The 20,109-nt window shown below is 46.1% G+C and overlaps 2 protein-coding genes across 3 annotated transcripts in view; both read left to right on the top strand.

Annotated features, from left to right (window-relative positions):
• Positions 1–6,201, top strand: part of LOC116938838 (integrin alpha-8-like) — a 135,639-nt gene extending 129,438 nt beyond the window's left edge. The window contains exons 29-30 of the mRNA XM_032946541.2: positions 255–377; positions 2,690–6,201. Coding sequence (XP_032802432.2) covers positions 255–377; positions 2,690–2,782 — 216 coding nt within the window. The 3' untranslated portion in view covers positions 2,783–6,201. The remainder of the gene's footprint in view (positions 1–254; positions 378–2,689) is intronic.
• Positions 6,202–7,547: 1,346 nt separating this feature from the next.
• The window catches only part of LOC116938839 (hyccin-like), a 45,242-nt gene continuing 32,680 nt past the window's right edge, over positions 7,548–20,109 (top strand). For both annotated transcript variants that reach the window (XM_076054572.1, XM_076054561.1), the window contains exon 1: positions 7,548–7,801. The gene's annotated coding sequence lies outside the window, so the exon portion shown is untranslated. The remainder of the gene's footprint in view (positions 7,802–20,109) is intronic.

Raw genomic sequence — 20,109 nt, 5'->3', positions numbered from 1 at the left:
CGTCTTGACGCACAACTTCCTGCAGCAAATCGCGCACTTTAGTTGGCGGTGAACGTTTGAAGTGGACTGCGACCCCCCGTAAAGGAATGGCGCCCCCCCCCCCCCCCGTGACACGTGGATCAAACAAATCACTCGAGACGCCGGTGTATGGCAGCAAAAAGCAGTTTCAGCGAATGCTGTCGCAAGAGGTCACACGTGTAACACAGCGGTAATTCCCTGACTCTGCGTGATGAATGAATGATTGTGCACTGCAGGTACAGAGCAAGGTGCTGTGGGCCCGCTCTGACTCGAGTCTGCCGCTGCCCTTCTGGGCCGTGCTGCTCGCCGTCTTCTCGGGGCTGCTGCTGCTCTCCCTGCTCGTCTTCGCCATGTGGATGGTGAGCACTAAGACAAAGATCACCCGCAGAGCCTTAACATACTGTTGGCGAAAGTTCTGTTAGTGAGCACGGCACACGAGGGGGTGGGTGGCCAACACCATGCCCGGCCGCCTTTGTCTCCCAAGTGGCGACATTTGAGGCCCAGTCGACTTATGGAGGCCCAGCACCGATTCAGATAAATGTCCCTAGTGTTGGCCGTGAGCAGGAATCCCAACTCGGGTCGCCCGGTTCGTAGCACAGAGCGCTAACCGCTACCCTACGTCTATAACCGCTACCCTACCGTCTATAACCACTACCCTACCGTCTATAACCGCTACACTACGTCTATAACCGCTACCCTACCGTCTATAACCACTACCCTACCATCTATAACCGCTACCCTACCGTCTATAACCGCTACCCTACCGTCTATAACCGCTACCCTACCGTCTATAACCACTACCCTACCGTCTATAACCACTACCCTACCGTCTATAACCGCTACCCCACCGTCTATAACCGCTACCCTACCGTCTATAACCGCTACCTTGCTGCTGGTGAGCACGCGCACGCACAGCGGCCAGCTGGCACTCGGCAAACCAACCGTAGGTCCTGCAGGGAAGGGGCCAACGTCGACGGCGCTTCCCTTTTCCTGCTCCAGTAGCCCAGGAATCGACGCGATCGGTTCGCTAGTCTGCCGCAGGTTCATTGCAAGTTACGCGAGTGAGCACGTGGGTATCACGAGCGTCAATCAAGATCCGCGTTTCTATCGGGGCCTTTTACACGAGAGAAAGCAAACTCCGATACCGGCTGCTGTCACAGCCAAAGTTTATGACCCCCGTGCGAACGTCCGATGCACTTGCAAATCCACCTAAGCGAGGTGAATATTCAGATGCCTTTGACGCTGGGAAACACCGACTCTCAGGACTGTGGACCGTGTGCGTGGGGATTTAGACCTCAATTTGGAATTTCAGATGAAAAGGGAGCGGGGCATCCTTTAGCAAACGACCAGTGGGAATCACAGCAGCAGCAGCAGCCCATCATTCATATCTGGAAGTAAATTGCAGTAACTTATAATTGATATTCAGTATGTTTAACAGTTAATTAACAAGAATTGGATAAGATTCAGCCATATTAATAAACAGACGCAATTGTAAATCAACAGTTTGTGTATTAACCTGGTGAAGTTGTAAAAAAAAGTACAGTGTTTCTGAAAATATTAACGTAATTCATAATGTTTAAACTGTTAGGTTGTAATGGTAGCTCTCTCATTTAATGTGGCATTCCCTTATTTTTACAAAGCATGTATGTTAAACTATGTATAGCTGCATGTCCCCTCCCGCCCGCTCTCAGTCTCTCTTACTCATAACCGCTCTCCCCTCTCCTTGTGCACAATCCACCGTTTCCGCTCCTTTTCCCGACTTGCCCCCTTGCACTGCAACAAACTTCCCCTTCCACATTAAGCGATCAGCACCCTCCCTGTCTTCATTTCCGCTCCTCGCTCACGACCCCCACCTCTTCTCCCGGGGCCCCATCCTTCCCTCCATCCCTAGGTTACCCACCGTAATTCCAGTACCCACTAACCTCCCTCCCCATGCCCCAATCCCTGTTCACCGTACCACTTTTAGCTACCTTCATTGTACCACTCATAACTCTTGTAGAGCACCTGGGATAATGGCGCTATGCAAATATACGATAAGACATTATAATTAAAGTGTGTGTACATATACACTGATTGCTGAGCAGTGCATCGATGCATGTGCATCATGCAGCAATGTTGTTGCGATATTCGGTCCGTGAAATGCACCGCAGTACTGTCGCAGTGTCATGTATGCTGTGTGTAACGTACGGCAGAATTTTGTTCATCTTCGCTTGTACTTGTGACTTGTGAGGCAGAGATTGAGGCGTTTGTTGCGAAGTTTACATGCTGGCAGCTTCTTGAACGTTGGGCTCATTCTTCATTTTTGACAAAACCTTCGCAAAGTCGAATGTTGGTTGTTTATAGAGACACTGTTTTGAGGCCAATTTTATTTAACATTGACCTCTAAGGTCACGGTGTTACGAGGAGTCCAATCACAGATATGTGATCAAAACTTGCATTGCCCATGAGAACTCACACACTTGGGGAAAGTGAGAGCTTTGAAAGATGGAATTAAAAAAATAATAACGACACTTCCTCTTCTATACACTTAAGGTCATCCAACGATTTGGGAACCAGTTATTGCCAGAGACTCCCAAAATAGAAAATACTCACAATACACAGACTGCCTCAAGTAATGACTATACTGTGTTATACATTCCGGTGTTTATGTTTCTCCATCTTGGCCTACAAGGTGGGCTTTTTCCACCGCAAGAGGCCCCCACAGAAGGACGAAACCAACCACCAGACCCAGGCAGCCCCTGCATCCAATGGCCACGAGGCGTGACCCAGCAGCCACACTGGAGCCAAGCTGTTGCCGTGCACCTCAACGGCTCCCCGCTCCCCCGAACGTGGACACTGTGTGGCACGAGGCGCCTTAGGGGAATAGGGACATTGCCAGCACTGGAACTGACCGAGCAAGATCTTCCACCTGACAAACACCAAGCGGCGGATGAAGGAGGAAGACTGCCACGTGGTTCTCGTTTTTATTCTGAAAGGTGCCCAACCGGCTGGGTGTGGCTGAAAGTCGGCGGTGAAGATGGGCGGGATACCCGATTCAAGCCATCCAGAGCCACTGCCGCTTCGAGTTACTCATTGGTCAAATCACATTATACCTCCTGGAATGCCATTCGCACTCACTCACGGTTTACATATCAGCTACTGAAATGCATCAATTGATTTTAGGCAACATTTCGTTGTTTTGTTACATTAAAGTAAATTGTGTTACACGCCCACGCTTACAGCGTGAATGGGAAAATTATCAAAAAGGAGCAACGGCCAACATAGTGAACTTTGGTTTTGACATGAGACTCACCCGTTTTAGCATATATTAGCATCTTTATACATTTTGGTGTTTAGATGCTGGAAAATTTCTGATACTTTTTTTTATTTATCCCAAAGGTGTTTATACATATAGCAAAATAACAACCTATGTATGGCATTTAAACACAAACCAAATAGCATCACCTGCGTCATTAGCACTGTGTTATAGCAGAAATGTAACATTGTAGGCTAACGTCTTGTAAAATGGTCATATGGATCATTTGCTCACAGCGCTGTATATTGTGCTGATGTGGTACAGTTCGTTATGACGGTGGACAAGTTTTTTTTTGTTTGGCTTGTGCCTGTGCCCCACTGCTAATGCAGCCCCTTCAATTTTGTACGATGAGAAGTTTGTGCAAGAAATGCACGAATGCAATTCCACTAACCCTGGAAGTGCTGAGAAAAAAAAAACAATCCTCAATTTTTATGAAGAATAACGTGATGTATTTCGGTTGTGCTGTATATACCATTGTGAATATGAAACTACGCGTGATAAAGTGAAATATTATTTTGGCCCGCTTACATATGGTGCTATTGAGATTTCATCCATGCAGCAGGGTGCAGCTGTGCCATTGGGCACATAACTTGGCAGATCCATGTTTTAATACTCGTGCAGCAATGAACAAATTACGTTTCCCAACAGTGCAGTGTTTGCAGAAATGTCCAGAATGTATGGTCAAGCGTGCACACGTCTTTTGTTTCTACGTATGGACACTTTACTTTATTGTGAATTTCCAACTTGTGACCGAGAAAAATGTAAATATGGCGAGGCTGACAAACTCGAAACGTCTGTACCTCCAGGTTATTACTCTTTTCTGGGTAAATGGGTGCATTTCCATGAAAGTGCTCTTTTTTAAGCATCAACTCCATTGCAAAACACTTCCCTTCTGTACATTGACACTTGTAAATATATTTTACCGAGACCTCGTTAAAGAATGAACAAAAAAGATTAATATTTCACGGCCCTCCTTTTTTTTAAATCAGTCAGCTGGTGTTGTCAACATCCGATTATTGGGTTAGGCAAATGGGGAAGCAAAGCCTAGTATACTCAAGCTGCCACACACCCCAATGAGCCATTACCTCAAGCACCACAGCCCAGTAGCTATTTCATAAACGTACCCAGGAAGCCACCTTACATCGCCTTGAACGTGTTAACAACATTAATATGATAATTGTTTTTTTGCCCTTTTATCTGGCAACAAAACTGACACCTTTTTGACAAGGAGTCATGTTTACATTAACCACAATACCTGCGGTCGGAACGCAAACAAAAAACAACTCTGATAATGTATGTGGCACTGTCCTTGAAATTGATTGGTCCACACCCGAGACAGCTTTCTTTAGAGCCTCGTCTCACATGGTGTTGGACCAGAAGACGCCAAAAGGCGTCACACAACTCAAAGGCAATGCACCATCAGAGTATGAGAGCTCGGGTAAGCATTTACACCATTGGAAACCTCATTTGCCAGTAACAAAATATGATCATTGTTTTTTTACCCTTTTATCTGGCAACAAAACTGACACCTTTTTTTACAAGGAGTCATGTTTACATTGACCACAATACCTGCGGTCGGAACGCACACAAAAAACAACAACTCTGATAATGTATGCACTGTCCTTTTGGCGTCTTCTGGTCCAACACCATGTGAGACGAGGCTCTAAAGAAAGCTGTCTTGGGTGTGGACCAATCAATTTCAAGGACAGTGCATACATTATCAGAGTTGTTTTTTTTTGCGTTCCGACCGCAGGTATTGTGGTCAATGTAAACATGACTCCTTGTAAAAAAAGGTGTCAGTTTTGTTGCCAGATAAAAGGGTAAAAAACCAATCATCATATTTTGTTACTGGCAAATGAGGTTTCCAATGGTGTAAACGTTAATATGGCGATAGGGAAATGCAATATTACTATTGTGGCCATGAACATGAAATTCCTATACTGTACACCACTTTCATCTATCATCCCTTTGCGCTCAGAATCATGTTTCAAATATTTGCCCAAGTCGACTATACTACAGTCAAGCTTGTCTTTGCTCATTTTTGTTTGTAAGTTGATTGTGGCTCCTTAAAGGATTTGAATTCTCAATAGGGAAACATTAGCTTAGGCCAAAGCCCGCCTTGTGGAACTCTCCCTGTGGAGGCGGTCAATTGCTGGGCCGCTTCGCGTTTACCCTTTCCCGAACACATTTGTCCCGCAAAATTATGGGCACCGCGTGTCTTCAGGGTCTCACGCTTTGGTCGGCATCGACTCTCTTGTCCATTCGACTTGATCCGACACCATACCGTGTCAACCCATACGGTCTACCCGTATCCTTGTACAGGTAAATTTTGTTTTCAGGTCCAGACATTTCAATACGGGAAAATATTTTTCGTCTATTTGTTTATGTCTCTCCCTGACAAAGGGTTAACGGGTCTGCGACACAATCCACCTTTCTTCCCACGATGGATATGACGACTGTATTCGAGTGTTGCGCTAAACGTTGGAGGCATGTTGACGTGGGCAGTCACTTTGAGTATTGTTCTTCTATTTACTGCAAAACTCAGTATGAATGATATACGATACAATAATGATTTCGATAGTTCACATGAAGTGCGTTGCTTAGGATTATTTCTAATGTACAGCACAGGATAGAATCCCTCTGATTTACAGCCATGTAAGGTGAGAAGCATATTGCTACTCTAAGGAGTAGCACCAATTAGCGTTATTGAGAAATACATTAATCAGCAGATAATACGCCTGCATATCTCTGTAAAAAATTAAAGTGTTTTGTACCCATCCCATCAAGTTACATGGCCTATCTGGGAGTGCATAAGTTCAGCAGCATTGCTTCAACACAAGCAAACTCTGGACATGTCGGAATAAACTTGTAAGAAATGCTTCACGTTATCTGAAGATTTATCTTTCCTGTATCCCGAGCCACGTTTATTGGTGTCTTTTTAGAATCTTGTATCAGATCAATTAGTGCAAAAAGATACATGCAAGGTGGAGCAATGGCACACTGAACATGGTGACACAAGGAACGTTCTCAACCACGGTTAACATTGACCTTGCAGAAACGATCAAAAGTTAAACGAAACTATATTTTTTTCCAGGAAAGGCCCACTGAGCTATATAGCTCTTTTTTTTAAAAGCGATCTGGCCACAAACGATAGCTCAACGAAGTGGCTTATGTGACAATTGATATCAGCCAAATACTCTAAACGCATATTTCTAAATGTGGAAGCAAAAACCGGAGGATCCGGAGAAAAGTCCATGCGATCACAGGGAGAACAAACTCCAAATATAGAAGCGTCAGGGTCGAGATCGAACCCACGACCTCCTGCATACCGGTCGAAGCAGTTAACATCTCGCCACCGTGGCGCCCATAACGGAAATATCACCACCTTACACGAGACTGTATCTATTCGTCAGATACATTGTGAGCTCAGATTATTTACCGAGAACATTTCTACTACAAATTGTAAGTCTTGAACCGCCTACTGACATGTTAAGCCCACCATAGATCTCCAAGTTAAAATCTGAATCTCAGAGGTGGATTTGAACGAAGATGGTTCTTGGCTCTCAGATGTAATACTGTTACAGCGAAGGAAAAGTCAACACACACTTGGAATCGTTTACGTAGCAAGGCCTACCTAAAAGTCTTGTCAAGCTTCATTTGGCCTCGACAGGAACTGATGCTTGGCACATTCCACCAGCACCGCTACGTGGGGGCGACCGTTCACCCACTGGGTGTCCACGTGTGGCAGAAACCACTCACTGGGTTACTCGCTGCTTTCCACAAGATAAGCATCGCTCATAACTTGTGTTCATGAAATTTGATCCATTTGTTTTCGGGTTGTTAAAACAAGTTTAAAATATATATACACACTGTATAACGGTAATTGCGTGACGTTTTGTTGTTGAACGGGCCATTGCTTTCTCACACAAAGACACGTGCCGAGCAATAAAGCAGTCGTGAGACGTCGCGAGCTGTTAACCGCTGGGTGAAATGAATGGCCAAGCAGCACAACAACACCGGACTCGACATTCACAGCACGCCGGCACGTGGCACGTGGCGGGCTCCTGGAGCCCCCCCCCCCAAACCACCTCGCCCCGCCCTCCCCCCGTGGAGCGCGCGGGCGCGCGTGACACTTCTCAACTGGCCCTGCCCCGCCCCCCTCCCCACCTTACCCCGCCCCCTCGCACCCTCTCGCCCCTCCCACACCCCCGCGCCCCTCCCCCCGCGGCGCGCGGCGTGAAACTTCGCTCCACGTCGCTTGCCTCGCGGCCACCACCACCTCGACCGCCACCACCACCACCGCCGTTGTTGTTGTTGTTGCTGCTCTTGCGTCGGTGGCTGAGCGGGGCAGCAGGCGGGAGGGCAGCAGCAGCAGCAGGAGCTCTCGTCTCGGCGACCCGCCAGCGGGGGCAGGCTGGGGGAGGCCGGGCAGCACGCAGCCGGGACGCACGCGCGCGCGTGAGACACTTCTCTGTGCCCCGGGCGGCGGTGAGTAGACAGCCCTCGCTGCTGCTGCCCCCCCGCTGCTGCCCCCTTGCTGCTGCTCCCTCGCTGCTGCCCCCTTGCTGCTGCCCCCTTGCTGCCCCCTTACTGCCCCCTCGCTACTGCCCCCTTGCTGCCCCCTCGCTGCTGCCCCCTCGCTGCTGCCCCCTTGCTGCTGCCCTCGCTGCTGCTCCCTCGCTGCTGCCCCCTCGCTGCTGCCCCCTCGCTGCTGCCCCCTTGCTGCCCCCTCGCTGCTGCCCCCTTGCTGCCCCCTCGCTGCTGCCCCCTCGCTGCTGCCCCCTCGCTGCTGCCCCCTTGCTGCCCCCTCGCTGCTGCCCCCTCGCTGCTGCCCCCTCGCTGCTGCCCCCTTGCTGCCCCCTTGCTGCTGCCCCCTCGCTGCTGCCCCCTCGCTGCTGCCCCCGCTGCTGCCCCCCTTTGCTCACGGAACGACGGCGCGCTTTGACAAGGGCTGTGAGTGTGGAAGGGAGCCAGCCCTCGAAGTGCACCTAGCCTGGCACAAGCTCCGTGCCGACGTCACAGCCACTTGTTTTGTGGGGGGGGCGGGGCGGGGCTGAAGGTCGCTGGGCGGGGTGGAGGGGCGGGGTGTGGTGGAGGAGGAGGAGACTGACCACGTGGCGGGGCTCCCTCCGCCACGTGCGGGCCGCGTGGGGCGTGAGGGGTCAGCAGGGAGCCCGGGCCACGAAGGGCGCTCGTAGCTCAAAGAGATCCGCGGGCCCCCCCTCGGAACCCAGCGGGCCCCCCCCCCAGAGCCCCGCGGGCCCCCCCCCCCAGAGCCCCGCGGGCCCCCCGTGCAGAGGGTCACAGGTCACGCACGGGTCACAGGTCACGCACGGCAGAATATTTGTACTGGAGGAATCCGATGAGCTATAACGCGCTTTTCTTTTTTTTACAGACGTCAAGTAGGGCCGAATCAGAACGTTACAACAACACAATGCAAAAAAAATACGACAAGAGTGCAAAGTATATGAAAGGTAAACATCAATTTAAAACATTCAAATAAAACTAAACAACCTTATTTTTATATATATCTTACCAGGTAAAGCCCACTGAGCTGTTAACTTATTTTGCAGAAGCGACCTATCTATCACACATGATAGCCCTGCGAAGCCGGCTCATCACGTGGAAATTTATAGCAGCCGAATAATCTAAACGCTTGGGGATGTTGATTCTAAATGGGGAGCGGAAAACCAAAATAACCACAGAAAAAATAAAATCCACGCGACCACGGGGAGACCATGCGAGAGACAGTCTGCAATGTTAACGAGGCTGAATCACTTTACATACCTCACCAGTTTTCCTTTTTTACGGATGCTGCTACACAACATTAAGATACAATATTTACTACGATTCAAATCTTGACTTAAATCTTTCGTGACTGCAATTTTCAAATTCTTTGGGTCTTTCGGTAAAGTCACGTAGATTGGTTCTATCGTCGTAGTTTTTTGTTAGTTTCTTTGACCCATCTACGTGCCTTTGCCGAAAGACCCAAATAATATTTAGTACGATTCATAACCCATTTGTGGGTTAGGCCACGTATATATTATTTGGTCATGTCATGAATCGGTAGATATTGCTAGTGGAAACTTGCGTGCGCAGTTAAATACAACGCGCGTTATACCGTAAAAGTTATAGCTCAAACGGGCCACATGACAAATGGCGTGGTTAATACCAGAGGACTGCTTTCACGGCCCGCTAATATGTCAACCCGGGTGCTCTATTTACGTTAAAACCTCAGCGCCTTGCCACCATACTGATCCCATAAACATGACATTGCACACGAGGGGCACTGTATACGATTATAAAGATCTCTGCCAGGCAAAGCCGCGGTGTTTACCGCCAGCTCTCGGTGCTCTATGGTAACCGAACGGCGAGCAACAGTCACTGGAAGTCCGGGGGGGCAGCCAGGGCAGCGGAAAGGGGCCTGCTGGCCAGGGCAGCCAGGGCAGCCAGGGCAGCCAGGGCAGCAGACCCCTTTCCGCTACCCTGCCAAAGGAAACCCGCGGCCCCACCAAGTGGCCAAACCCCTCACGCCCGGTGCCCCCCCCCACACTCCGCACGCGAATTCACTCCCATCAACATTCGTTGCGTACGGCTGCCGATGTAGCAGCAGAGACAGCGGCTGCATTTTCACATTCAGGTGGTCAAGCCAGACAGCGGCGTCAGGAGCAGCGGGAGGGAAATCGCTGCGATGTCTCCTTCATGTCTATGGGATATTTATGGCAGTGTCAAAACATACCTTTTGATGCCTTAAAAAGGGTATCATCTATCTGGTGTTTTAACACCTATTTTATTGCTAGAAAGGGTTCAAAATCTATTCTTATTGTCTCCTTCGCATTTGTGGATTGGAGTATTGCGTCGTTATATGTTTTTCGGTCTTTTCTGGATGACCACAGTCGCACACTACTGCAGTTTTTTTCAATGTTCCATTTGTGCATGAGGTTTCCGCATCTACTGCCATGGTCTGTGCAGTGGATGCAATTTAGAGTGCACCATGCGCTTCGTTTAAGATCAAACCCAGGGATACCACTAAAGACAAAGACTCCCCGTATAGCCTTAATAGACCTTTGGGGCAAGTGCTGTTAGCGAGCAACACCTATGAAGGCCGGCACAACACGTGAGGAGTTGGGGGACCAGCACCACGCCCGGCCACTTTTGACTCCCCAGTGGCGATGTTTACACACTGCACAATGTACTTTAGTCATTTGAGGCTGAGTCGATTTAGAGGAGGCCCACCACCACACCATGTGGGGGATGGCTACAGACGTATAGTGGTCAGGGCACTCTGGCTATCAACCAGAGTTCCTTCCTCCGTCACGGCTGATTGTGGGCTCCACTCATCGGCCCGAGTTCAGATAAAACCCGCCACTGATGGTAATTGTGTTTTTTTATGTGAGTGAATCCCCACTGCACTAAGGCTCTCCGGCCAGACGGGGGAAGTATGCTAGCAAACATCCAAGGTGTGACGAGACCTTCATCAGTGGATTGCCCAACGGCTATTGAATTATACCAGGAGATATATACGTGAACCAGCGTGGTGAAGTATGGTCACACAACTCCCGTGGACCGGCACGGTCTTGGGGAGGGCTTCAATCCGGGGAGTGGGAAATGCTTAGTGTAGTTACAAAGGGAAATACTGGCACGGGGCCATGGCATCGTCGTTCGTGGTTGCTGCTCATTGTTGTTGCCCACGTTTTAAAAGCACTTCCTCCTGCATATACGCTTAGTGTTTTGCCAGCTTACACACTGTAGGTGGTGGTTAGACGGCGCAGTGAGTAGCTGGTGTGCCCAACATTGAACACATTCGCAAGGAAACTTGATTTTTACATCCATCACGTACTTTTAGTGACGTTCTTGAACCAGGTGAGCATAAAATGCCAGTGTCGTCGCGAAGTTCTTAAACCGCACAATAGTTGTCAACAATTCCCCGATGTTCCTTGCAAAATGTAATAATGATGGATCTGTAGGTTCTCCCGTTGGCAGAGGTCGTTGCATTTGTTGCTGGTTGTAAGCTGGAGCACATCGGTTCCGTACAACGCAACGTGGAACCTCGTGATCTTTTGGAATGAACGCTTTCAGCTGTAGAAGGTCAGCAGTGGGCTGAGACCCGACGTGACACGAGAACTGTAAGCAACACATCATGAACTCACCTTCAACACTGCCCTGTAGCAGGGGTACAGACATTCGGACCGTTTGCTACGTACGTTGCGAAAGACGTTCAACAAACAGGCACATATACATTGTACATATACAATATACATTGTATATGTGCCTGGGTTATTCAGGGGAGGGATGCCCGGGCATTTTCATTTTATTCGCAAAACCACCTCTCCAGATGTAGCTAATTTACATGTTGTAATGTTAATGTTTTAAATTGTTTTATGGTTATGAAAAATAATATGTAAAGCAATATAAAAGGTTACAAAATACACAACTGAAATAACCGAAAATCACAAGCAAATTCTCAGCACAACCATCGTTTTTGTAGCATAGGGGCGGGCAGTGTGACACAGTGGTAAAACTTGTGCCTCATAGTAAAGAGTGGTTGGGTTCAACTCCGGACTTGGGTGCCTTTCTGTTTGGAGTTTGATCCCCTTGTTCTGAATGGGGTTCATCTGGGTTCCCTGTTTTCCTCCTATAGCTAAAAAAAACCAGTGTAACTGGTATTGGTTAAGCATCCCAATGCTGAATATTACCTGCAAATTACTCAAGTGGGATTACACAGCAACATCGCCTCCTCCCACGTAAAAAAATTGGCAGGACCCTCCTCAAAAAGAGTCTTGAGACTCAAGTCAGGCTTTCTGGTGAAACGTGTTTAATCGTAATAAATAACCAACCTAGAAACATGCCTCAACTTTAAGTGACCGCTGCAGTGTGTCTCTTGCTTTTTAATGGCTGGACATTTCCGAAGGCGTGCTTGGTGTCTTTATTTAATCTGTGAGAGTCTGCCCATGTTCTCCCCGTTGCGAAAGACGCGACGGAAGGATGAGTCACTGGTAAACCAACTGCTAAGGAAGAAAGTGAAGTACTCATCGCAGGTGTTTCCTCTCACTATCTAATTACATTTCACGTCGCTCTCCCCCGAGCCGAGATTGACACTTGGAGAACAAAGTTGGGACGAAAGATGTCCAACCATACGTACATTACATTGACATGTTAATTTTCTAAAATGAAAGTATTTTTTTCATCGTTCAAAAAAAACAGGTCCCTGCAGGGTGGGCTGGTAGGAACATTGGAATGTTTCACTTCGTTAAAGTATTGAAAGGGGACGGACGGACGGACACATTAATCTATTGCAGGCTGGTACACTCAGTTTACAACTTCGTTCCTACCAGTATTAACTTAAGTTCTCACACTATACTCTTTTAAGTTCTCACACTATACTCTTTGGTTCTTTCGGTAAAGTCACGTAGATAGAAAAAATAATGAAAGAAAACACGACGTTTCGGTCGCAACACAAGTGGCCATCTTCAGGTGAGAAAGCCTAAAATCAAGATTAATGTCTCACCCTTAATGAATTAGAAACATACGACATCAACTTTATGGTGTGTTGCATTCGCTGATTAAAACGTGTTGATATGGACTGCGATGCATCGCTTTCTTCACTGCAGCCTACTGTAGCACCACCTGCATTATGTAATGGAAAACCCTGATGGCTATATTTAAATCAATGTCTATACTTTCTGCACTGTTTCACTATTTGCATTGCGTAGAACACCATGTGCTTTCCAGAGGGCATGTGCCTGTGGTATTCACCCTATTAAGCCAATCATGGGATACACTTTTATTTTATACTTGTTACACAGGAAAGCCTCAACACTTTTCAGGAGGGTCCAGTAGGGGGCGATGTTACTTTATGGAATCCAAATTTGGCAATTTGGAGTAAACTGTAGAACCCGGAGAAAACCCATGCAGGGCATCGGGGAGAACATTCAAATCTCCACACAGAAAGGGGATGGAGTTAGGAATCCAATCCAGGTCCTTGTTGTCACGAGGTACAAGTGTTTACCACTGCCACCGCCTTGCCGTTCCTTACACTAGCTTATCTGGTCAGACTGAAATTCATCCATAAAGCATGAATCATTGCGCTGAGCTCCAATGTATGGCTCTTTACATCAGTCAAGTGATGGGGGGAAAAGAAAAATATTTTTTTATTTTGTGCAGTGAACCATGCACGTCCCAACTCGTACGAGCAAAATATTTTTTTCCAAAGATGACCCTCGCACACAGCACTATCTTTCCCCACAGTGAAGGTAATAACCACTGCTCTTATTGTAAAGTAACCTATTATTTTACAAACACAAAAAAATATGCAATCTTCTTACAGCATGAAAGTGCACATTCGTGGTTTATATTCAAGTGACCTCAAGGTCTTTTAATGTTGTGAAAAAGCCAGTTTGAGTTGATTACATTATGCTGCAAATTACATTGCAGCATGATGGAAACATGCAGAATGTTTTGGGAGCATTATCCTGGCGACATGCGGGATCATTGGTACCATAGCACTGATGTTTGTGTAAACAATGCTATCTAATGTTTCTGACAACTGCCCTTGCCAAATTTGCCTTCTACCTGGTAACACTTTGCAAAGTGAAGGGAATTGTTCTTCAGCTTCGCTATGAACTGAAACGGTAATTCTTTGTGCGTTAATTGCTTGTACACTCCGTGAAGATTAATTTATTTGGCTGTATTGGATGGTGGAGTGTTCTTAGCTGTGTGTTAGGTTTGCCGCGCAGCGTTTGTAATGGCAACAGACAAACACCCTTTTTATACAGAAATCTCAGTTTTCAAGTTCAACTTATGAACTTATTTTATTATTATTATGAACAATGATGAAAGCATATCAGCGAGCCTGCCACCATCAGGAGTCGTGCCAGGCTTTCGAGTGTGGCGTGAATGTTTGAGTCACAGTTTTTCATGTTGTGCGTGTTACAAGTTTTTTCCACGTGTGGTGGGAAATGTTTGAAAAAAAAACCCCACACACACCACATTGGGTCTCTAGTTTTTTTTAAAAATACAGTTTGTCGCCGCTCATTATTTAACCCAACAAGCCGATGTGCATTGTGTAATGAACTCCCCACTGGCAAGCAGACATATATCTACCCTGCATGGCCTGCCTGGAGATATAGATAACAGTACTGTATGTAGTTTTGAATATAATGGTGTTTTTCTCCCTTAGTTATGAGAACAGCTGGGCAGATAAGCTGTCTGAAAATTGGGTGGAATTACATAATTGTTCAAATATGTCCGTGGCCTTCTCAGATCGCGCCTGCTGCTCACTACTACAACGTTATCATTGCAGGATGTGGGATGCAGGGGCGGCCGCCAGTTTTAAAGGGGGCCTGAGTGTTCGACCCTCAAAAACCCAGTCGATTATACTTTTCAGTCGACGCATCGGGACAACGGACTTACTCGACCGATGGTACCAGCCCCATACCCGCGCCATGGTGCCGATGAGCTCCTGGTCGAGCCTGGCGTTGCACAGAGCGAGCGACTAAAGCACCCCCTGGCAGATCAGTGATGAAACCTTTCCACAATTTGGGGTCACAAATCAAGTTATCTGACCTTTGTCGTGCATACGGAATGTGTTGTGGTGTGAATGTATAGGAACTGCAGTGGCATCAAAATAAAACAATGAAATGTAGACGTTTATAAAAAGTATATTCCCGCATGTACGATGTGATGCATGTAAATGTCAGTGTTAATTAAATGCTATTTGAAGAATCCTCACATTCCTGCTGCCCAACATGTATCCTTACCCTCATTATTGCCAGTTTATAGTACCGCCAGCCATCTGCAGGAATGTACTCTGTAAATATACATGCATACTTTATATAGTCACATAAGCTGTTGGTGAGTAATATAAACTTGCAATTGAAATGTTGAGGAATGGATATATAATCTCGTGTTTTTGAAGAGATTTGTGTCTGGGAAGGATCACAAAAGTGGCATGTGCATGAGCAAATGTAATATTTGAAACAACATTAGGTGACGCGCACATTTCTAAACATGAGAGCTAGAGCCTGTAATTATTATGGAAATATTTCACGTGCACAGTACTTTTATGGAAATGGGTCAGATGTGATGAACTGTACATAAGAAGTTTCATATATTAATTGACGGTTACAAATTCACACGAGTGAACATGAGTCGTACTCTGATCTTGTGAAATATGGATTTGATTATGTCAGTCAGGTGATTGGATTTCATCAGTGTGATTGTGTGATTGTTCCAGCGTTCAATATCATAAAAAAAACATAGTCCCTGCATTATTGCTCAAAATTGTATTATTCTGAAGGGTTTTGTAAACTAAAACAGATACAGTAAAATAAACACTTGTGTGAACGAGAAAAGCGATTTATATCCATGGCTATGCATTTGGACACTGATGTCTCTTAATCGTTGCTTTACGTGGCTTAAAATGGTCCATGTGAGTTTAGATTCAGATGACCAGACTGACCATGTAAGCATCAGATTGAGTTATTTTCTCCTATCGGATTGGACCACATTTCATGAGCCATTGATAGAAACCAATTTGAAAATTTAACACGTAGGCTTTCGTGACTATATTTTCCATAATAGAGGATTTTTGGGTTAGATCACGTGAATATACAGTGAGGGAAAAAAAGTATTTGATCCCCTGCTGATTTTGTACGTTTGCCCACTGACAAGGAAATGATCAGTCTATAATTTTAATGGTAGGTTTATTTGAACAGTGAGAGAGAATAACAACAAAAAAATCCAGAAAAACGCATGTCAAAAATGTTATAAATTTATTTGCTTTTAATGAGGGAAATAAGTATTTGACCCCTCTGCAAAACATGACTTAGTACTTGGTGGCAAAAACCCTTGTTGGCAATCACAGAGGTCAGACGTTTATTGTAGTTGGCCACCAGGTTTGCACACATCTCAGGAGGGATTTTGTCCCACTCCTCTTTGCAAATCTTCTCCAAGTCATTAAGGTTTCGAGGCTGACGTTTGGCAACTCGAACCTTCAGCTCCCTCCACAGATTTTCTATGGGATTAAGGCCTGGAGACTGGCTAGGCCACTCCAGGACCTTAATGTGCTTCTTCTTGAGCCACTCCTTTATTGCCTTGGCCGTGTGTTTTTGGTCATTGTCATGCTGGAATACCCATCCAGGACCCATTTTCAATGCCCTGGCTGAGGGAAGGAGGTTCTCACCCAAGATTTGACGGTACATGACCCCGTCCATCGTCCTTTTGATGCGGTGAAGTTGTCCTGTCCCCTTAGCAGAAAAACACCCCCAAAGCATAATGTTTCCACCTCCATGCTTGACGGTGGGGATGGTGTTCTTGGGGTCATAGGCAGCATTCCTCCTCCTCCAAACACGGCGAGTTGAGTTGATGCCAAAGAGCTCCATTTTGGTCTCATCTGACCACAACACTTTCACCCAGTTGTCCTCTGAATCATTCAGATGTTCATTGGCAAACTTCAGAAGGGCATGTATATGTGCTTTCTTGAGCAGGGGGACCTTGCGGGCGCTGCAGGATTTCAGTCCTTCACGGCGTAGTGTGTTACCAATTGTTTTCTTGGTGACTATGGTCCCAGATCATTGACAAGATCCTCCCGTGTAGTTCTGGGCTGATTCCTCACCGTTCTCATGAGCATTGCAACTCCACGAGGTGAGATCTTGCACGGAGCCCCAGGCCGAGGGAGATTGACAGTTCTTTTGTGTTTCTTCCATTTGTGAATAATCACACCAACTGTTGTCACCTTCTCACCAAGCTGCTTGGCAATGGTCTTGTAGCCCATTCCAGCCTTGTGTAGGTCTACAATCTTGTCCCTGACATCCTTGGGGAGCTCTTTGGTCTTGGCCATGGTGGAGAGTTTGGAATCTGATTGATTGATTGCTTCTGTGGAAAGGTGTTTTTTATACATGTAACAAGCTGAGATTAGGAGCACTCCCTTTAAGGGTGTGCTCCTAATCTCAGCTCGTTACCTGTATAAAAGACACCTGGGAGCCAGAAATCTATCTTATTGAGAGGGGGTCAAATACTTATTTCCCTCATTAAATGCAAATCAATTTATAACATTTTTGACATGCGTTTTTCTGGATTGTTGTTGTTGTTATTCTGTCTCTCACTGTTCAAATAAACCTACCATTAAAATTATAGACTGAGCATTTCTTTGTTAGTGGGCAAACGTACAAAATCAGCAGGTGATCAAATACTTTTCCCTCACTGTAAATGTGTCGTTAAACCCGCCACCACCCGACACAGCCAATTAGTAAGGTTTGACATGTTTGTTTACGTGACAAGCCTTACAAATTAGCTGTGTCGGGTGGTGGCGGATTTAACTAAACTTTTATATTTACGCGATCTAACCCAAAAAACCTCTAATATGGACAATTTGAAAATGTTTAAACTAATATAAACCAATAGCTTTAGACGTATCGCCCTTTAAGCCAGTATGTCTCAAGAGTGCTTTCCACGTGACGAGCTACTGACATCACGTTTTTTTTTAAAGGGCACCCCTAGTGGCAGCTGTCCCTGTGCAGCACAAGGTTACTCGGCACATGGCCTGGAAGTGGGCACTTGGCCTGCCAGTAGGGAGTTAGCGTTGCTCTGCGTAATCTCATTTGAGTAATTTGTGAATAACTTTTTTAAAGTTGGAAAATTTGGACCATGATCCCAGCACATAATGGCCTACTTTTTTCGAATAACATCCAGGTATCCGTACGTCCACTGAGAAGCAGACGGCACTTATGGTTAATGCACCCATAGTAATAATTAGGGCGGCCTGTGGCATTCGAACTGCGAACCTCTCTGTAACAAGCGGCGAACGTGTTATGCTGGGCCATGCCAAAAATAATGCGGTGAAAAGTGCGTATTATTAGCAATACTGGATGCAGTTTTTTTTACTTCATATTACTCTATATGTTAAGATTAAGATTTAAGCGTTGAATGCATTTTAGATAAAGCTATACTTTTCATACGGTCACGGTGGTCATGGAAATCGTAAATTGGAATCAAATCTGGGAAGTCTTGGAAACGACTGTTAAAGCACAATAGATTAGGAACTTCCTTTATTTCCTTCGTAAAAATGTTGTACGTCGTGCAGTCTAAGTACAAATCTGTGCAGTGTTTTCAGTGGCCGCCATCGGTCTGTCCTATACCAGCCGGGCGCCCTGTGCAGCAAGTACATCAACCCTTGTGTAATAAATCCTGTACAGTAGTAAGTACATCAACCCTTGTGTAATAAATCCTGTACAGTTGTAAGTACATCAATCCTTGTGTAATCAATCCTGTACAGTAAGTACATCAACCCTTCTGTAATAAATCATATCGAATGAAGTCAGAATAGTTAAAACAACTCAAAATATTTACTTATATTATCCACTCGGTTTAATTTTTTTTTTACTTTTATTGATTCATATTTTTACTCCATTTGTTTAAGTAATCACATTTTCAGGCTTGGCATTGCTCCCCCCCCCCCCGTCATATTCTGTAATCTTTCTGCAAATGATTTGTTTTTCTCTCCTAACACCTTGGCCATGGACTTTACCGGAAGTAACCGTGCCAACATCGTCGCGTTCACTACAGGGGACAGATGCCACAGGGGACAGATGCCACAGCGGACGGATAAGAACGCTTTTCTCTAAACGACACTCATTACATGCATGCAAAGTAACATTAAAAGTTACTTGAAAAAACCCCTAAGTTCTGTGGAAATGCGTATTAACTTAGAAGCGTGTAATAGAATGGCTAAATGCGCCAGACAATTTCATTTACAAAGGTTAGGAACACACTTGCAGATACTCTTTGGTTCTATTCGGTAAAGTCACGTAGGTAAAAAATAAAACAACAAAAATCACGACGTTTTGGCCACAACACAAGCGGCCTTCATCAGGTGAAGGGATCAGACTGTCTCGAGGACAGCGCTGGAGTGAAACAGAGCCTAGCTCAGACCGCGACCTTTAAGCTGTGTGCGAGGAAACAAGGTGCCTTGACAAAGGAATTAGCATAAAAATTAGCATTTGATTGGCCGACTTAGCATAGAGGTGGTGTACGTGCGGGTGCACGTGCCGGTTGGCGAGGGGGGGAGGGGGAGTTTACCTATTGATGGTGTGAAAAGGGAATTTTTAAGAGCTGCGAAAGTTTGGGGTACCACTACTTGAAAAATATACTGTACCATTGAAAGTTAGTTTAATGTTTGGTTCGATTTAGAACATCTTTCCAATGGTTGCTTAATTTGAAACCATCTTCTCGGTTGAAATTGTGTCTGTGTTTGTAGATCTGAATTGCCTCGTGAACAAATCTCTGATAAAAACCCGTGGGTTTGCAATGAACCTTGGTATCGGAGAAAATTATATTATATAACACTTGCAGATGTTTACATAGAATGAGCTGTCTTGACCACAGCAGCAGGAGTCCAAAGGACACACACAACACAGGTAGGAACCAATATACAGTTTTGCAGTTTCAAAATTGGTGCACAGTATTTCCTTAACTTAAATCACTGCATGCGTTCAATTGCACAATTTGCATGTACGGGTGCTTCCTAACGGCTCTCAATGGCAAATATTAATTTATCAGACAACTCCGCGTTTCAACCAATCTCCAGCATTCGCACCCTTTGCAAAACGCGTTGCACGTTCACTTGTTCCGTTCTCTCGACTGTGCCCTGAACGCGCGCGATTGCCTCGAAGCCTTTTGCGTTTGGAGCACCCCCCCCCACCCCCCCGAGGCTTGCGTGTTGCGCCAGTGGCGCTTGACCCAGACGGAGGGGCCCTTTCCCTGCGTGGGCAGGTGAGTCCGGTGGACTTGCGTGCAAT

The sequence above is a fragment of the Petromyzon marinus genome, chromosome 4, assembly GCF_048934315.1.
Source record: "Petromyzon marinus isolate PM22_M1 ecotype Great Lakes invasive population chromosome 4, UKy_Petmar_22M1.pri1.0, whole genome shotgun sequence".
Taxonomy (NCBI): Eukaryota; Metazoa; Chordata; class Hyperoartia; order Petromyzontiformes; family Petromyzontidae; genus Petromyzon; species Petromyzon marinus.
This window is presented reverse-complemented; position numbering and strand designations above follow the sequence as displayed.